Below are 19,824 nucleotides of genomic sequence, written 5' to 3' on the forward strand. Positions count from 1 at the left end.
AGCTTACGATGAGCTTTATGACAGGTTAGACACAAAGGAAGGAGAGGAGGACTTGTACAGGCTAGCCAGACAGAGAGACAGAGATGGGAAGGACGTGCAACAGATAAGGGTGATTAAGGACAGAGATGGAAAGGTGCTAACAACCCAGGAGAGTGTACAGAAAAGATGGAAGGAGTATTTTGAGGAGCTGATGAACGAGGAAAATGACAGGGAAAGAAGGGAGGAAGATGTGGTTGTTGTGGAGCAGGAAGTAGCAGAGATTGGAAAGGATGAGGTTAGGAAGGCTCTGAAAAGGATGAAGAGCGGAAAGGCCATTGGTCCTGATGACGTACCTGTGGAGGTATGGAAGTGCTTAGGAGAGACAGCAGTGGGATTTCTAACGAGGTTGTTCAATAGGATTCTAGAGAGTGAGAAGATGCCTGAGGAATGGAGGAGAAGCGTTCTGGTCCCGATCTTTAAGAACAAGGGTGACACGCAGAACTGCAGCAACTATAGAGGAATAAAGTTGATGAGCCACACAATGAAGCTGTGGGAAAGAGTAGTGGAAGCCAGGCTTAGGAAGAAGGTGGAGATTTGTGAGCAGCAGTATGGTTTCATGCCCCGTAAGAGCACCACTGATGCCATTTTTGCTTTGAGAATGTTGATGGAAAAGTACAGAGAAGGTCAGAAGGAGCTGCATTGTGTGTTCGTAGATTTAGAGAAGGCGTATGACAGGGTCCAGAGGGAGGAGCTGTGGTACTGTATGAGGTCGTCTGGAGTGGCAGAGAAGTATGTCAGAGTAGTTCAGGACATGTATGAGAGAAGTATGACGGTGGTGAGATGTGCTGTAGGTCAGACAGAGGAGTTCAAGGTGGAGGTGGGACTACACCAAGGATCAGCTTTGAGTCCTTTTTTGTTTGCTATGCTGATGGACAGGCTGACAGACGAGGTAAGACAGGAATCTCCCTGGACAATGATGTTTGCGGATGACATTGTAATTTGCAGTGAGAGTAGAGAGCAGGTGGAGGAACAGCTAGAGAGGTGGAGGTTTGCTCTGGAAAGAAGAGGCATGAAGGTCAGTCGTAGTAAGACAGAATACATGTGTCTGAACGAGAGGGATCAAGGTAGAAGCGTTAGGTTACAGGGGGCTGAGGTGAAGAAGGTGCAGGAGTTTAAGTACTTGGGGTCAACAGTTCAGTGTGATGGGGAGTGTGGAGAAGAGGTGAAGAGGCGAGTGCAGGCAGGTTGGAGCGGGTGGAGGAAAGTTTCAGGAGTGTTGTGTGACAGAAGAGCGTCAGCAAGACTCAAAGGAAAGGTGTACAAGACAGTGGTGAGACCAGCTCTGCTCTATGGGTTAGAGACGGTAGCAGTGAGACAGAGACAAGAGGCTGAGATGGAGGCAGCGGAGATGAAGATGTTGAGGTTCTCCTTGGGAGTGACCAGGTTAGACAGGATAAGGAACGAGTACATCAGAGGGACGGCTCATGTTGCCTGTGTTAGCGACAAAGTCAGAGAAGCAAGACTGAGATGGTTTGGACATGTTCAGAGGAGGGATAGTGGATATATTGGTAGAAGGATGTTGGAGATGGAGCTGCCTGGCAGGAAGGCAAGAGGACGGCCAAAGAGGAGATATATGGATGTCTTAACAGAGGACATGAAGTTGGCTAATGTTAGGGTAGAAGATGTCCATGATAGAGTGAGGTGGAAAACGATGATTCGCTGTGGCGACCCCTGATGGGAAAAGCCGAAAGAGAAAGAATTAAGTGTGAAACTAAATGTTAGCCCCAAACTAAATATTTTGCTAATATGCAAATTAACTTGCCCATAAGCAGAATTGGACTACCAAAATAAAAGCTGGACTTTGCACTATCTGAACTGCTCTCGCCAGAGTTGTTACCCATTGTTCTATACTAATTCAAGGAGCGGTGGGCCGTCAGGGCCTTCAAAGTCTTCTCTGAAGGTTTCAAAAAATATCTGTAGCATGTGTTAATTATATTTTGTCCATGCGTACTCATTAAATCACTCCAAATGTTCTGTCCATTCCCTCATTTAGCGTTTATGGTCATGATGCTTCCAGACAGACGTATTTTCACATTGGAGCATTTAACCAATCACATTTCAGCTGTCCTTTGTTGCCAGGCAAGATAAGAGCCTTTTCCAAGAGTTCTGAAGGTCCTGTGATGCAAAATCAGTGTCTATCATTCATTTCTTTCAACCAATCAGATTGTGAGTTGGTGTCAGCAGGGCCTTCTAGCAGGCTTCGTCAACTTCATGGTATACAGACCTTCTGATTGGACAGAAGTTTCAGGAAGTCACATGCAGCCTTGCCCAGTTTGACACAGAGCCACGGAGCACTTTTTGATCTGTATCAGTTAAAAACAGAGTTGACTGTAACAGACTCCATGGAGGATTTAGCAGGAAAATCTTCCACTGATCTCCATGACTTCCTTCTTCAGAAAACTCTGAGTGAATCCTGAAGCAGCACAATCGATATGTGTGTTTGGCACTGACCATCCCCATGTCCACTGCGTCTGTCCAGTGGACATTTTGGGCTCTAAAGCGGATTCAAACCTACATAGAAACACAACTGGACAGACTCTGCTCTCAGCACTGGCTTTGATGGAGTAGAAAAGGACTTCTGAAGCGCTATAATCTACATAAGTGGTCCCCAACCTTTTTCACGCCACAGACTGGTATGACGTCACACAAACTTTCACGGACCGTTCTTTCAAATATAGGCGGATTATTATTGTAGCAATACTAGGATGAGGGAGGATCAAAGACTTGACAAAACGAACCCTGAGCTTTTATTTTGACAGGCATGACATTGTACATGGCACAGGTGTCATCATCCTCTCCCCTTCCTACACTCACTGTGTTAAAATAATGTACTGTCTATTAAATGTAGCTTTCTTTTTTGGAAGTGGAAGGCTCCTCTTCTGTCTCCTGGCTGGGCCTTTTCCCCTTGGCAAAGAAACTTTTCAAAGACTTTTGGTTTTTATTCATTTTGCTAGCTCCTTGGTTTTATTTTAGCGGTAACCTATCACATGACCGAGAAGAGCCAATTGGCCTGCGTCAAGAGACATAGACGGATGAAACAGAGAATCAGGCAATTTTTCAAAATAAAACATCTTTCAGATTCCGAAATATATAAAACGGAAGTCATGTAAGTTATTTATTCTTTCTGTGTGGCCCGGTACCAAATGACCCGAGGGTTGGGGACTGCTGATCTACATGACAGGGTGATTGAACTGTTTTTGAGGAAAGATAGCAGGCTGGAATTTGTCTTGAAATAATCAGATTTTTTAATGAGTAAAATGATAAATCTCATAATATATAATATTCCAAATTGATGTGGTTGTTTTTAATGTTTTTTGCTGGCTGTAGTTGCATAGCGAGATTCGTTCACTGTTTTGTTTATTCAGTTTATTTAGAGGCATACAAATGCTTAATGAGGGGTTGAGTGATTCAGACGTAGCACTACTGAAGGCCCAGGTGTGTAATTCACGGTCCGCCACTAAATTCAAGGCATGTCCAACATTGGACGAGCCCTTTCAACAGCTTTCTTTTGTGTGAATAGGCTTATTCTCAGGGCATACATTACACTTTTGAGACCTGTCGGTACAGCCACCTTTGCTGGAACACCCCGGCCACCCTCACCTCAAACGGAACTTTAGCTTTTTAAAATGTAATTCTTTGATTGACACTGGAGTTGAACTCCTGGTTTTTGTCTGTTGAATGCAGATTTATTTTATTTTGAAGGCTGTTCTGTTTTCAAACTTTTCAAATGTCTTTGTTTTTTATGAACTTTGCAAGCTTGAGGGTTTCAATTTAGTGGTCAGAGCAGCTGCTTTGAGAAATTAGCGGATGTATTTAGCAACTTGACGTGCATCGAGAATAATTCGGATGTGGTAGAATCCAGTCGTTTTTCAAAATAAATCTTGCTTCAGAATCAGAAAGAGTGTAGGTTGTGTTTTTTTTTTCCTCTGCAGCCCGGTACCAACTGTCCAGTAGATCGGTGCTGGTCCGCAGCCCGGGTGTTGGTACCCACTGCTCTAAAATAAATAATTTGAGACACATTTTCAGAGCAGAGTTCAAATGTATTTGTATTTGAATCTAACTTAAATCTTTTGGCTGTAGTATTTCTAAAGCACTTGATGGCCGCTAAGGCTGATGTCAGCGGTCAGATCTGCTCCACAGCTCCAACAGCTACTCCTTATTTTCTAAAAAAAATCAAATGCATAAAAGCTTAAGGCTTTCTTGTGAAAGATAGTCCTCAGGTACAACTTTCTACAAAACAGTCAAAGCCTGTGCCTGCAGTGATGGCAAAGCTGTTTGTGCATCGATCGTCTGCCACATTGCAGCCGCTGGTTAAGCTGTGAAAGCAAGACGGAAGTCCTCGCACCTGAGATGTTGGTGGTAATTTCCTTCAAAGCTGTCTGTCCGAAGCCCTTGGCTGTGCGTGCGCGCACGGAGATCAGGTACGTGGTTCCCGGGTGAAGGTTGGAGAACATGTGGTAGGTTTCGTTCTTCAGCTTGGACACCGCTCTCCTGGGTCCTGGGACGTTGATGCCCGGGTCAGACGATGCAATACTCTGGTAACTGATCTGTTCATTACAACAGAGAAAGACAAGATGAGTCTTAGTTAATAAGACAAACTCATTAAGTAGACGCATCGAAATCAGTAGAACGTGTTTAATGTAGTTCACAGAAACAAATTAGCCTTTCAAATTGATTTTGTGATTACTCATTCGGGAGTTCTAATTTTACATGAAGGGCACTTCACCAACGCTGTCGCTGTGAAGTCAGACAGGTGAAAACATTAAAAACAATTATCAAAGCCACACTCCATCAGAAAAAACTTTCAATTGTTTGAGTCAGGGTTGACGTGAGTTTGCGGTCGACTAATGTAAAACGCCAAGTGTCCTTGAAAAGTGGAAACTTTTGTAAAGTCTTCTTAAGATGTTTTCGCCTACTTGAGATTTCCACTTCTCCTTTTATAGAGGAGCTAAATGAGCTGACCTCACGGCAAACAGGGCAAGCACATTAGGAAGTGGAGTGAGAGCAGATCCACTTCATTTGAAGGCATAATTACGTGCACTCAACATGTGTATTGTGTGAATGCCTATATTATGAAATGAACGTTCCCATCAGGAAAAACACAAAGACCTGCTGCCAGTCAAAGGAGTTTAATGCCTGCAAATGCCTCACTGAGTTTTTCACTCGGTGCATATACACACACACACACACACACACACACACACACACACACACAGCTCTGCACTTCTACTATAAAGGTGTATGTACTTCAATGACTGTAAAATAATGCACAGAATTCAATTCAATGACTTTATTGTCATTGAACATTATATGGTAAATGGCGTATACTTATATAGCGCTTTCTACCTTCTTTTGAAGGCCCAAAGCGCTTTACAGTCACAGTCCCATTCACCCATGCACACACACATTCACACACTGAACACTGGCGCCAACCTTCCACCAGAGGCAAGGTGGGGTTCAGTGGGGTTATATGCACATTATACATTGAAATGAGTGCAGTGCAGTTCCGGTGCATTTGTAAACAAATACATACATAAAATGAAATAAAACCAAATAGATAAGTCAGACACACATGCATACGTCCAGCCGATTCATGGCTCCTATATTATGCAAACAGGTTTTTAAAAAATTGTATTAAAAAGTCACTCAAATTCTAAAACTAGGATGGCTCTTGGATGTTTTTTAGTCTATTTGTCCTTGATTTAATTGTTCTGTATCTTCTGCCCAAAGGCAGCAGTGTAAACAGAGAATGTCTGGGGTGAGATGAATGGCGTTACATGTTTTCAGAGGCGGCGGAACTGTATAGTTCTTCCAGATATAGGAGAGGTTGACCGATAGTCTTCTGGGCTGTGGAGGTGACCCTCTGGAGCGTTTTCCTGTCTGCCACTGTGCAGCTGGAAAACCAGGCACAAACAAGGTAAGTGAAAATGAAGGAAGAAGGACACCAGACGTTTCCCGCCCAGGTTGTTCTGTATTGTGGGGCTGCTCCGCCCACAACTCAGAGGGGAATTTTTTATGAACTGCTGCTGCTCTGCAGAAACTATTTCCTAGAAAACAGTTTTTTTTTTTTATTTTGGCCAAAAACTAATGAAGAGACCACTGGGAACACTTTTACAATGGATCAACAGATGAACAGGGTGGGAATTTAAAGGAGCTGCCTCATAGAACACCAGGAAGCGTTTTGGTCAACTTTCACTGACCTCATTTGAACTTAATCAACTTTTTTGGGCAAATTTATATACTGCAAACCTTGCTCTGACCAGTCTACTTGTCTGTTTTAGGTCATACGTAATGGAATTTGACAAAAGATTTGATACATTTTCTTTCCCCTCCAATAAATGGGTCTTTTTTCAATCCCCACTTTTTTTCTTCTCAGTGTCGCTGTCAGCAGCAGTCTGGACATCCTTGTTTGGTTTTCTCTTGTCTGTTTCTTACAACTTTTCTTTCTGTCCCCAGGTATGACTGCTAAATTGCAAAGCAGACATATTAAGTACATGCATGTTTGAGCACCAGATGGAAGTTTAGAGTTGAAACACGTTTGCAAAGTGGCTCAGCCATAAACTGTGTACTTACAGCTCCTCAGTGCACTTCAGCTTTATTTATGAAGCACTTTCCCAACACAATCCAAAGTACTTTACCGCACAGAGAGGAAATCAAATCAAAGATTTCAGACAAAGTACAGAGGTGAAGCAGAGATGGAGAGATGATTTTGGCTTGCTCCATGCTTGAAGATCATATCAGAGAGAAAAGGACACAGAATTCTGAATAAGTATGAGCGCCAGTGGGAGAGTTGGAAGCTTTTTCAGGAAAGCATTGATTTGGTCCCATTTTTCAAGACACTAACTGAAGGGAAGCTTGTTCTTTTAACTCTTAAATTACAATCACATGCACAAAAAAAAAAGGGTTGAGATTTTGTCCAAGTCATTTCTGGAAGACCACATGTAATAAAGCAGGGATTTCTTTTCGGTTTACAGGCTGCACGACTTTCAATCATCCTAATTTTCTGATTTCCAGGAGCCTTTGGGAGACTGGAATACATTTTCACAGCAGATATCATCCAAGCGAGAAGAATACATGCCGCTATTTCAATGAAGTCAGTTTTGGTATGTAAACTGAGCTGTTTTAGACTATATTCTATCAAAAAGAGAAAAAAAACAAGATTTCCTATCTTTTGGTTAAATTCTCAGAAATTTGATGGAGCACTATTTCCACTCATCACAGGTGATCAAAGATTTATGCTCTCAAGATGAACCTATAATTTCTATATATAATAGTTTCCCATGGCTTGCAATCTAAACAGACCTAAGCTTTATTTGTTAATGTTCAGTTGTTCCTGCGTGAGCCATAAGCCTGTTTAAAAAAAAATCAAGCCTTTTAATGAAGTCAGAGGTTGCGGTGCCAAGAAATGAATGCTTGTTTCATTCCTGATTATATTTAATTACAAGCAATCTTTGTTGAAGTGGGAACAGCTGTTCCAGTTTAGTAGTTTGAATCCAGGCCCTACAGAACATAAGATTGGTTCGAGACGAGCTCTAAGGACAGTTTCTCTCTTGTTCCTGAGCTGCATTCACAAGACTGTTTCCAAATACCCTGGAACAATTTTGGTGCTTCTCTATCCCTCCCTGGAATTGGCAGACGCTTGCTTTTATGTAGCTTTAACTTTCGACAAACTAAAAATACTGTACCCAACGAACAGTTACAGGAAGGAGTCACAAAGTCATCTGTTTACCTTAAACCTGTCTTCCTCTTTTTTTCCAGTTAGATTCAAAGAACAGAAAATTAAGGTTTGCAACTCTAAACTGATTATTGCAGACAAACATTGATTTATTACACTTTACAAATGTGTGACTGTTGCTTTAAATCATCCTTCAAATCCATATTTTCCCTCAATTTCTATTTATCTGTTCTGATATTGACCTTTTTGACTCCACCACCAACTGTGTGGAGTTTGCATGTTCTCCCCGTGCATGCGTGGGTTTTCTCCGGGGACTCCGGCTTCCTCCCACTGTCCAAAAACATGCTTCATAGGTTCATCAGGCTCTAGGTGTGACTGTAAGTGTGTGTGATTGTGACAGACTGGTGAAGGCAGTGGACCATACCATCACAGAGAGATACCATCGTGATGCCACGCCCCCCGCCACTCTGCGAGTCGACACCATAAGCCACGGTTACATGTCCAAAATATCTTGATCGGATCAATGGTCGGATTAGAATTCAACTGTGCACATGGACCCAGAAGATTTTTCCGATTATAACAAACGTTCACATGGGTCACCCTGTCGGTCGGAATATCATTTAGGCATGTGCAGTCGTGTGTGAAATACTGGAAGAGGAAATGAGTTCCACTGAGAGGCTACATACATATATGTGGCAGCTCGGTAATATAAGAGATGATCTTCTAAACATGCTTTCATTAATGTTACGGTTATTATGAAGCGCCTGTCGCTCATCATTTTAATTTTAATCCGTGTGGTCAGTGCTTTTTCTGTTGAAGAACAGAGCCGGAAGAAGCCAGGACTAGGAGAGGCTAACAAACACATGCTAACAACATTTAGCCTTTGATGGACATAAATCCATGTGGGAAAAACTGCAATCTGCAGCTTGGCTAAACATTAATGTGGGAATAACATCAGCCATCTTTTTGTCGGGACATGACTGGGAACACAAATCCACGTGATTGTTTGAACGGTTTCTAGGGACTGAGCGGCATTCCTGCCTTGAAAAACTCACACACCGCCCCAAAGCCGCTTTAAAAAGTGCAAATTTAGATTTTACTTTATATGTAGACATTAAAACACATCTAAACACTTTTCCCTTGACATAAATCTTATCAAAGTGTCTTGAATTAGAGTCAAATAAACTCGAAGAAAAAAGTTTTTTATGATCTATTATATTTCTCCCAACTAGGTGTAAAACCACCACCTGTTTGGATGAACACCAAGCAGATTTCCAGGCAATGCTGAATGTTTTTTAGACCAATTAGGTAAAAGTGAATAATTTTCCATGGCTCGTGACGATCTCCCATCACACCAGTCAACCACAGCACCCTGCTTAAAAAACAACATGAAAAAACTATCACCGTTTGGACCTTATTAGGGTTCGTACTTCCAGAAGTTGTACATACCTTTCAGTCTAAAGCATGTAGAACTTGTGGATTTGGGTGATTACTGTATTTTTCAGAGTTCAAGTCACATATTTTTGCATAGTTTGGCCAGGGGGGAAACTTATACTCAGGAGTGACTTATATGTGTTTAATAAAAAAATAAGGAATGGCTCGTATTTGTCATTTTCCCACTAACAACAGACTTAAGCTTTATTTGCTAGTCTTTATTTGTCCTTCAGCTATTTCACTTTTAGTCTTTAGTTATTTAGTTTCACACTAACAACCAACTAGAGGGCACTTTAGGTGTATGTGTCACTATTTGCTACTAACAGCAACACAGAAGAAGAAGCGCCATGCAAACATGTAGGAGATGATTGTTCCCCCCTGAACTTTATAAAATATTTTTTATTTTCATTGAGACATTTTTTTTTCTTTTTTTGGCTGATACTTTTTGCACAAATTTTACATGCGACAAACCACAAAAACTGAGGGAAATTGATGTTGGCCACACATAATATGTGTGGCCAAAGTGTACATTGCTGCATTTTCTGCACATCTTTTAAGTGTGTCCAAGGCAATTTTCTCCTGTGTTGGCTGCACATATTTCAAGGGGTATTTGTAAAAACTGGAATGGTTACCAAGTGGCACAGTGAACATTTTAAGTGTGGCTACATTAAAACACATATTTTCAGTTTTTAAAATAGGAGCGGCGAAGAAAAATGTTCAGCAATGGCCACAGGTGTTTTAAGATTATACATGTGAATATCCCCTTACTTTTGTTTTTTTCTTCCTCTGACTAGTGAGAGACAGCAAGTCTCTAAACTGGGTTACAGAGAAACAGAAGCACAGCTATAAACGCTGTCAATCAGATGCAGCTCCTGCAGGTAAACCTCACCAAACAAAGAAAAAGATTAACGATCTGATAAACCCAGACATGGAGATGTGCTTGCCGATGTTTTTGTAGACCTCTTCAAGAATACAAACGCCATCCGAGTCTGCCATGCATCGTAAATGAGAGATACAGTCAGTGCTTCCATGTAGCGGTAGCTTCTCCCAAACACAACTAGAGCATCAAGTTTATTTATAGTTCACTTTTGGACAAGCATTGAGCATCAGATATGTTGGGCGTAGAAAAGGAGCAAGTGTGCGCAGCTTTGGCGAGTGCATCGCGTTTGGTGAGAACGCAGCATTCCGCTGGTAGGTGGATTGGTTCAAACGCGTTGCACTTTTCTCCCAAAGGTTTTTCTTTTTTTTTACTGCTGCAACTTATACTCTTTACTTTACTATCTTTACATATTGTATACTTTTTCTGCTTGTTCCAAGAGATTCCTGGTGTTAATTGACGTAATACGTAATAGTATACATGCTACCCAACACGTTCTCACAGACACAAAGCCTTTAGTCACACCTATCATTGAGAATCCCTTTGGTGTCAAAATATGGATTTTTTTCCTGCATTGTTAAAGTGATTGCTTGGGACTTGAACAGTTGAGGGTCTTTTTTATTTAGAATTCTTTCGGCTTCAGCTCTTAGACAGAAGTAGGGCAGTAAATGAGTTTCATTAAATGCAGATGGAAATGCCGCCTCACCTCGTATTGAGTAATCAGACCGTTGGGCTCCACAGGTTCCTCCCACTTCAGGAAGATCATGTCATCCAGCGGGGTGAAGGTGAGCGACTCTGGTGCTATACCTCCGGGAACTGTGGGAAATTGTCAGAGCAAACATTTGTCAGAGAAATTGAAGTGCTGATCCCACCATGAGCCAGTTCTGTCAATATGACAGGATTTAACGCCACAGTGGCTCAGAACAATACGCCACACGAGACTCTGGCAGCCGCGGCGAGCATGCAGGGAATATCAGATAAAAGAGTCTGTTCATTTATGAGCTGCATAAATTATGTATCTATAACTCACATAAAAAAATATAAATATTACAGTAGTATAAGAAATTCATACCAATAATCTGTCAATATTTTAATATATTAAAGGACAAAATAGCCGCTTTGAGTCAAGTGCTGAGGAATAGGACCACGAACGTCGAAGCATACTGATGTTTTGGGGCCGTACAGTGGCCGTCTGTGTCCCAGCGATCTGAGTGAGCAGCTTACAGAAGCAGACAGCTGTGAGAGATTCTAGCCTGAGGCTACAGCAAGAGCCAAACAGTGAAGCTGACTGTTTAAAACGAGTTCGAGTCTGGAGGACAAAACAGCTTATTAAAACGCTGCAGTCTTTCTCTCTGTACATACAATATGCTCATCGTTATCCAAGCAGTAGAAGATACTTCATCTAGTTTTCTCTTGATCTTGTGCTTCTATCTGGCTGTAATCTACAGACAATTTTTTGGGCTTTGATATTTTTATGGATTTCATTGATTTCTCCCTCAGCCACCAAGCAGACAATTTGCTGCCCAAGGAAAAATAAAACCTAAAGAGTGAGAGGTGCAGAATTTCATCCAGGAATTGCCTAAGCTTTCTCTTTAATACAATTTTCATCAGAAAAGAGGAAAAAAAACCTATGTAATATTAATTCAGCCTAAGATTGGTCAGGTTGCCTGCTTTAATGTGAGCTGTATCTACAAGATCATAGATTTTTTTAAAGCTTTATCAACATCAGAAGATCTATGAGCTATGTGAGCTATGACCAAGACATAACAGATATGTGAGGTTCTGTGTTCATCTTTCCTGGTCCTCAGGTTCCACCCATGTTGATAGGCAGCTAGATTAGTCAGCTTCTATTTTCCTTTACCCTTTCACTTGCACATCTAATTCAAGTTTAAAATCCCTAACTAGTCATCATGTCCTCAGTTTAAATATTCTTTGTGATCTTATTTTTTCTCTGTTAGTTAAAGGTTGATAGAGTCATGTCTTAATTTAGCTTCTTGTTTTTAACACTTTTTCATTCATCCATTCATTCATCTTCTAAGCCCGTTTTGTCCCTTTCGGGGTCTCTCGTGGGTAAAGGCAGAGGACACCCTGGACAGGTCGCCAGTCTGTTGCTGGGCCACAATCACACACCCATACACACTCACATTCACACCAATGGACAATATAGAGTTACCATTTAACCCATGTAGCATGTTTGGGACATTTTTTAAGCTAATTAATTAAATTTTATTATCTTTCAAGATCTTTACATTTGCTAACATCTGGGTTCTCCAAAACGTCTCATAAAGAAGAGCTGAGGTAATTAAAAAAGGTCTGGGGACTTCTGGTTGGTACACCAAAGAGATGGCTGATTAACCAGAGTAACAAGCCATGAATCTCCCTCAAGAGTTAAACAATGCACTGGTTAACGTCTTATTTAGAGGGGAAAAGATAAACATCTAAACCAGAGTCTGTCTTAAGCGAAGTACGATTTTTTACAAGGCCAAAAATATGGCTAACTTGAGCGATGCCAAAAACGCAGGGAAGCGGAGACGAGGCAAAGAAAAGAGATCAGAGTCAACGAGTCATGGCAGAAATGGAGGTCATTTTATAAGACCTAAAAGGTTTTTAAAAAGAAAACAAGGAGCAGCTACAGGCTATCAGACAGGACGTTTCCAAAACAACTTCTAGACTGAAGGAGGCAGAGGGAATCGAGAAAAACTGAGAAGGAATTCATATGAGTGCACTCATAATGTTACAAATAAAGTTTGAGGACAAGTTGTAGGATATAGAAAGCAGATTTACGGGGTTCCAGAGGCAGCAGAATGAGACAAGCCCTCTGTGATCACTTCTGTGGAGAACCTGCTACACGAGAGCATAGAGTAGGTTAGACACAGGACGTCACCTTAAACTGGCCCACCACTCTCTGGGCCCCCGGCCCTTCAAAGACCCCCCCACGCTTAATAGTGGCGTATATCAAGTGTTAAAGCGAAATAAATCATCATTTGAAAGGGATGGCAAAAGAAAAGATTCATAGTAATTGGTAAAGAAGTGACCCTGGACCATGACCACACCCCCAGCCCCCCACCCCTTTAATTCCAAAGAAGAGGAGAGAGTATGCTGAATTACACGGAACCCTCAAGACAATCCAGATCCAGATTCTTTTTTTCTGCCAGACAGAAAGTGAAATATAAAGAGTCAAGATCTACAGTACAACACAGTGGAGGAAGCCACTGAAGAAAGACATGTCCAGGAGAGGATTCTCACTGACAGTCAAATCACCAGAGACCATTCTGGAGCAAAACCGACCTGGAGCAGAACCACCAAAGGGGCAAGCCTGGTCCAGGCCACAAGGAAAAAGCTCAGGACTGAGCCTAACTGAAGATCAGAATGTTTTGATCCAAAAATCCATCAGTGAGTACTTCATAGTAAATAGATGGTTAAAAAGAACGTGGACATCAAAGTGGACATGGTAACACTTTAAATTAAGATTCCTTAACAAGCTGTGTTAACACATTAACAAGCATTATAATAGAGTTTTTATTGTGTTAATAAAACATTTTTTAGTACAAAAAGTGTTATAATGTTTATTAATTTACCTAGTTAACACATTTACAAGCATTATTATTAGGATGTTTTTAAGATGCTAATAATAAATTTATTGGCATTATTGATGCCTACCAAATGTGTCAGTGTTAATAAACTTAATAAGATTAACAACCTTTGTTAACAAATTAAGAAGTATTATTATTGTTTGGGGTTGTAGTAAGATATTTATTAGCATTATAGATGTAATGCAAATACATGAAAGTGTTAAAAAGATTCATTAACATCTAAAGTCAGACTATTGTCTTCAAAATCCATATCACTAAACTGCTTATAAGCTTTACAAATGAATTAATTAACTTTGTTAACAGTTTGTTTAATTGTTTTGCAGCACCTCATCTAAAGTGAGGACAGTTTTTACCATAAACAACCACAAAGCATAAAGCTTGTGAAAAGAACTTTATAACAATAAAACAGACTAAACATACAAACATTATAAGACTTATTGTACTAATAAATGTCTAACTAAGACCCTAAAAATTCTATTATAATGCTTGTTAATGTGTTAACGAAGCTTGTTATGGAATCTTAATATAAAGTATTACAGACACATTTTGCTTTAGAGGGAAATGTAAAGTTACAGAATGGTTTTTGGAATGCACCTTCTTCAGTGAGGCCAAAGTCATTGAAAGTCCCCTTCATTGTTTGATGAGGTGTCATGGTTTGAGTTTGTTGTGTCTTGTTTTTCGTTTTAGTTCTTGTTCTGTCTTGTTTGGTTCTGTTTCCTGTTTTATTTTGAAAGGGTTTCCTGTCTTGTCTGGTTTCTTGAGTTTTACTTCCTTTGGTCCCCATCTGCCCTGATCGTGTTCACCTGTGTCTTGTCTGCCCTGTCTGTATTTAAGTCTTGTCTCTGCCTTCCTCCTGTGCTGGTCCATTAGCTTTGTCATGGTGTTTTCTGTCATCCTGTCTTCATGCCTTGTTCCTTGTTCCTAGTTCCAAGCCACGCCAACGTAAGTTTTGTTTGTTTTGTAATCCTGCTCTGCAGCGCTTTTTTGTTATAATTAAACCCCTTGCCCTTGAACCACATGCCTCCGCCTCTGCATCTGGGTCCTACCGGCTCTCGAGCCTCCCACCCCGTGACATGAGGAAAGTGCCTTCAATGGCACAACAGGGTCTTAACCAAAAGACCTCTAACCTTGGAAGCTCACGTTTGTTAAGTTTGATTCTTCTGTTCTCTTGCGTTTGTACATGAATATGTTCTTTGTTTAACCTTTACTGAAGAATTTGGGGGTCCATACCACATGTCTAAACATGCTAATCAAACAATTACCTAAATAAACAGCAGGTCTGAAAACTTGGTAATGATGAATATAAACGGGTTGCATAGTCCAGTTAAAAGGTGGAAAACTGTCTTAACTGAAAAGAGAGAAATCTCAAATAGGATTACTTCAACACACCTCTCTAAAAATGAGTATTCAAAACAGAATGACCTGAGATTTAACCCTTATGCAATCTTAGATGACCCCCCCCCCCCCCCCTTACATTGCGGTGTTATTCCTACCATTACAAAGGTGGAAAGATTTCATGTAATCCATGGACACCAGTGAAGATCACAAATCATTGAAAAAAAAAGGTTCAGAGCACTGTCTAGTGGGTCTAGATGACCCGACTACCAACGTTAAAGTGCCTAGGATAGCACAAGGGTTACACGTGTTTTATTCTGCTTACCATGGCTCTTTGCAGGCGGCATTTACAGGGTTTCCAAAACGATGGTGTTCTGTATCATGCACATACCTACACTTTTGTACTACTGGAGGGGGTTCTTCTTTCATATCCTCACTTCCTTCCCTACTGTTCTCATGCTGTCCTCTTTACCGAAGTCACACAACAACACATTAGACACACCGCACAATAGGGTGCTCTGTACATTTTGGAGAAAACTTAAGACTTTTAAGAGCGCCTTAAGGCCGTGAAAATACGCTATATAGAAAATATGATAAGAGGCAAAGAGCTGCACGCGTATTAGCCGAGAGCTGCATGCTTCTCAAGAGCTGCAGTTAGACACCCCTGCTCTTAAAAATGAAAGTCCCGCTCCGCTGCCTCGCCGGATTTGACACACATTTTTTTTTTAAGATTAAGCAGAAAGGTTACCACCCCCAAGTGACGAACACTTGGGGGTTTGTCGCTCGGTTAGGATTGCGCTTGCACGTCTGTGTTCAGTTCCTGAGTACACTCGCTCAGTTGTCTTTGCGCTCATTCAATTAACGGGGGGGATCAGCCTGCAATGCAGCTTGGGGGGAGGAGCTACTTGGCAGTGGTCCCTACCTCATCCCTGGCAGAGGGTACAAGGCCCTCTGCAACAGCGGCCGTGTCTCTTGGGTGCTGGCTTCCTGGGCCCGGCAGTCCTCTCTCCACGCAAGTAGAGGGATCCCTGAGTTCTCTGGTAAGACCAAGAACTGGGGATCACATCACATCTGAGCCTGGGGGTGTCTGTGTCCCTGTGGTGTGGGTTCTGGTCCTTCCCCTCGAGCGCTGGCCTTCTCCAAATTCCAACTGTGGGTTTGCCTGGTCAGGCCATGGTTATCACACTCCTTGTGGACCCCACTGCTGTTGGGTGTCTTCCTCCTGGGCAGGGGTGGCCGGCCCCTGCCTTGCCCTCACCTCGACCAACTGTGGACTGGGTGGGTGGCTGCCTGGAGTGGGTGGGTGGCTGCCTGGAGTGTGGGGTGGGTGTCCCTTTGGGGGCCCTGGCCCGTGCCTGGGATGGGGGGATGCCCAGAACTCCTGGGTGGTGAAGGGTTGCTTGTCTGGGGCTAGGGGCGCTCTCCTGGGGCGGGGCCCAGCATTGGTCCCTTCCGGTGCTGCGGGGGGAGGCTGCTCTCCTGGTTGGGTTGGAGCTTGCACTGTCTGCCCCCCCCCTGCTCTCGGGCTTTGGGGGCCCCTGTGGCGGCCCTGGTGGCCCTGGCTTGGGTGGCAGAGGTGATTGCCCGGGGGTGGCTGTGTTCTAACTGCTACTCTGCGGGTGTTGGGGGATTCCTGGCTGCTGCTACGGCGGGGGTCTTGGTGTGGACATGACTGGGCACTTTCCCTCCTTCTTTTTACATTCCATCATTCATTAACATCTAAAGTAATCACTATTATTTATTGTTAAATAGCTTAAAAGACCATCAAAGCAGCCATACCTGTTTACAAAACTGCTTCTGTTTTTTGTTTTTTTTTTGCCCGTTTACACCAATTCGAGGTGAGGGCTTTGCGTGGACCATTGTTCTTTCTGGATTATCTTCATGTTTAACTAAGACATAAAGTCTGTTTCATAAATCCATATAAAACAGACAACTCAGTGCTTTTACCTTGAGGGTCCCTTATCCCTTAGGGTTGTTTAGTTCAGAACATGTTAAAGTTAAAGTACTATTAGTAGTCACACAACTAGGTGTGTGAAATTTGTTCTCCACATTTAACCCATCCCCTGGGGGAGCAGTGAGCCTCAGACACCATTTGGTGGATTCACCCCCCCCCCAATCCAACAACTTAATTCTGAGTTTCAAGAAGCAAGACATTGGGTCCCATTTTTAGAGTCTTTGGTGTGACTCGGCCTGGATTTGAACTCACAACCTTCCAGTCACAGGGCGGACACTCTATCACAGAGCTTTGTCTTTTTGGTCATTGTTTCTTTGGGTTTTTAGCTTAGTCTCAATCATTTTCAGTCATTACAACAGCAAACAAAAGGCCACTGTGCAACAATGTCATTTATAAATAAAAGAGTTAGAGCAGATTGGTAATTCTTTTAACCCTTGTGCTATCCTAGGCATTTTAACATTGGGAGTTGGGTCATCTAGACCCACTAGACAGTGCTCTGAACCTTTTTTCTTCAGTGATTTGTGATCTTCACTGGTGTCCATGGATTACATGAAATCTTTCCACCCTTATCCACCTTTGTCATGGTAGGGAGAACACGTCAATGGAAGGGGGGGTCATCTAAGATAGCACAAGGGTTACAATACTTTTGTATAAAAAATGTTTGACTACATGATGTCTGCTTTTTTATGAATGCAAAACAAGACCCCAATCATTAACCTTCTACCACCAAATGCAGCCGAACAAGGCGGAGGTCATATGTCTAAATAAAATGTCTTGTTGCTCCGATGCGAGATTGCAAACCTCGACTGTGCTGCCAGTATTGTCATGTCAGGGCTGAAGAGGCTTCCCTTTAGCAACCCCTCCATTCACGTCACACTCGACCAGTCTTTCTCTAATTGTCCTGTCAGGAAACAAAACTCAGCTGCCTGATTTCCTGCACGGCCTTGTGAAATGGCTGCAGCGTGCACTTCTGTGGATCATCTTGAATGTTGTCCACTTGTGACCAATCTTTCTCAATGTGAAAGGGTGGACTGGAAATTGTTTAAGATTGGCCCTATATCCCTACTCGAGTTGACTGACAGTAAGAATTGCTACTTTCAGATCGTTGCTCTTGTCTGTCATCCTTGACATTGTGTGGACATAAACTTTACTGCTGCTGACCAGCAGACTACCTCAGCCTTTTATTAAGGTCCTTGCCATCATAAATACATGATCAGGTGCATTCAGTCTGCAAAACCTGGCTGGTACAATTTTTTACAGTAAATTATATTTCAGGTTTTCTTGACTTTGACTTAAGTTTTATTGACTCACTTTTTTCAGGAGTTGTGTTTCATCTTATGCTGGATTATCAAGATGTAAGACACAAAAAAGATGAAATAATGAGATCCCTCTTTGAGGCTGCACCTTTTTTTTTTCCACATGACTCTAAATAAACTCCACTAGCAATAATTACCTGCTTTAATATTAACAGGGGCACCTTGCTAATAGATGTTGTTTAATTCAACCATCAGCAAGGTTAAAATGTGTTACTTAACCCACTCCTCTGTTTAATAAATCATGAGATGAGCCTGGCAGCGACAGTCTGCTATAATATTGAACATTAGCAGGCTGTGCCGCGTAAACAGTTGTTGTTGTTATTTAGCTGCCCCTCATTGAGACAAATGAGGTGGCTAACATCGCAGCAGCAACTGTTGGTTTGAATAAAGGCACCGTAGACATGCAAACAGCATCAATGCAGAAACCATGAAGTTTGACACAAACCAGATAAAAGCACATCTCTGAACATAGACGTGACTTTCTTTTAGAGTAGAGCTAATTAAGAAGTAAATGATCAAATATTGACATACTGTATGTACTAGAAGTCAAACATTTTTAAATGCACCCATTTTATTTTATTAAATTCTGAAAATAAATACAAATGTTCAGTTTGTAACAAAGTAAGTGGTAAAAGTACCTTATTATAGGTTAAAAAGAAATTACGGGGCTTACACATTTAGACACATTTGTATAGAAATATAATAATAATAATCCATAAATGTTTTAAAGATATTTATATTAATCTGGGAAAGATCACACAATGTAAAATGAATTAGTGAAATAATAAACCAATGAGATTTTTAACACCATAGAGTGTTTTTACATAAGAAGCTCCAACAGAAATGTCCAGATCATTATGTTCTGCCTCTCCTGGAGGGCATTTCAGTTTGGCCACTAGGTGGAGCTCACGCTACAGCTCTGCTCTTTATTCCAAAAGATTGGAGCAAAAAACGCTACTTTAATTATCTGCGTCTGCAGACTATTTGATGAACGATATCAAGAAGAGCGGCTTCTGGTACGTGGGAATAATCGTCTCAATAAATATGTATATTGAGGAAAACTCCTAGTTTTGTCTGTAAATAGCTACTTTATTTTTCTTTTTTGTTTTACTCTCTGACTCTTTTCTCTCCAAAGGAACTTTCCAAATATGTTTGTTTTTTCATTAGCTTTTTAGCTTTGGGGTTTTAACTTAGCAGCCGCTTAAAGTCAGGTAACGCGTCAAGACAGATGGACATGGTGAAGAGAATCCGGTAACTTGTCACCATTGCTAAGCTGGTCCTGGTGCTGCTCTACTCAAATGTAAAGTGCCTAAACAAAACCAAGACTAAGAATAGTTTGGCCTTGGATGAAACTTTATGATCATTGATGAAAATCAAAACAGCAGACCTTCAGACACCTGTGTGTCTTGTTTTAATAGTAGTCTATGTAGTTTAGTTTGTTTCTTTCTTAGTTATCAAGGTAGATAATTATGTGTTGCTGTCACTGACCGAATGAGAGAACTGGACTGAGTAACCCTGTCCTCCTCACATAGAAAGTACCCGCTGACTCCAAAAAGCCAAAATCCCATAGACTTCTATAAAGAAATAAACAGCTATTACTC

General features: G+C 41.6%; 1 protein-coding gene across 4 annotated transcripts in view; it reads right to left on the bottom strand.

Moving 5' to 3' along the window:
• The window catches only part of ptprub (protein tyrosine phosphatase receptor type Ub), a 318,361-nt gene that overhangs the window by 104,405 nt on the left and 194,132 nt on the right, over positions 1-19,824 (bottom strand). For all 4 annotated transcript variants that reach the window (XM_078932872.1, XM_078932871.1, XM_078932870.1 and 1 more), the window contains exons 9-10: positions 10,732-10,841; positions 4,385-4,586 (exon numbers count right to left, since the gene is read on the bottom strand). In XM_078932872.1, coding sequence (XP_078788998.1) covers positions 4,385-4,586; positions 10,732-10,841 — 312 coding nt within the window. The remainder of the gene's footprint in view (positions 1-4,384; positions 4,587-10,731; positions 10,842-19,824) is intronic.

The sequence above is a fragment of the Oryzias latipes genome, chromosome 16 (assembly GCF_053564925.1).
Source record: "Oryzias latipes strain Hd-rR chromosome 16, Olatipes_Hd-rR_3.1".
NCBI lineage: Eukaryota > Metazoa > Chordata > Actinopteri > Beloniformes > Adrianichthyidae > Oryzias > Oryzias latipes.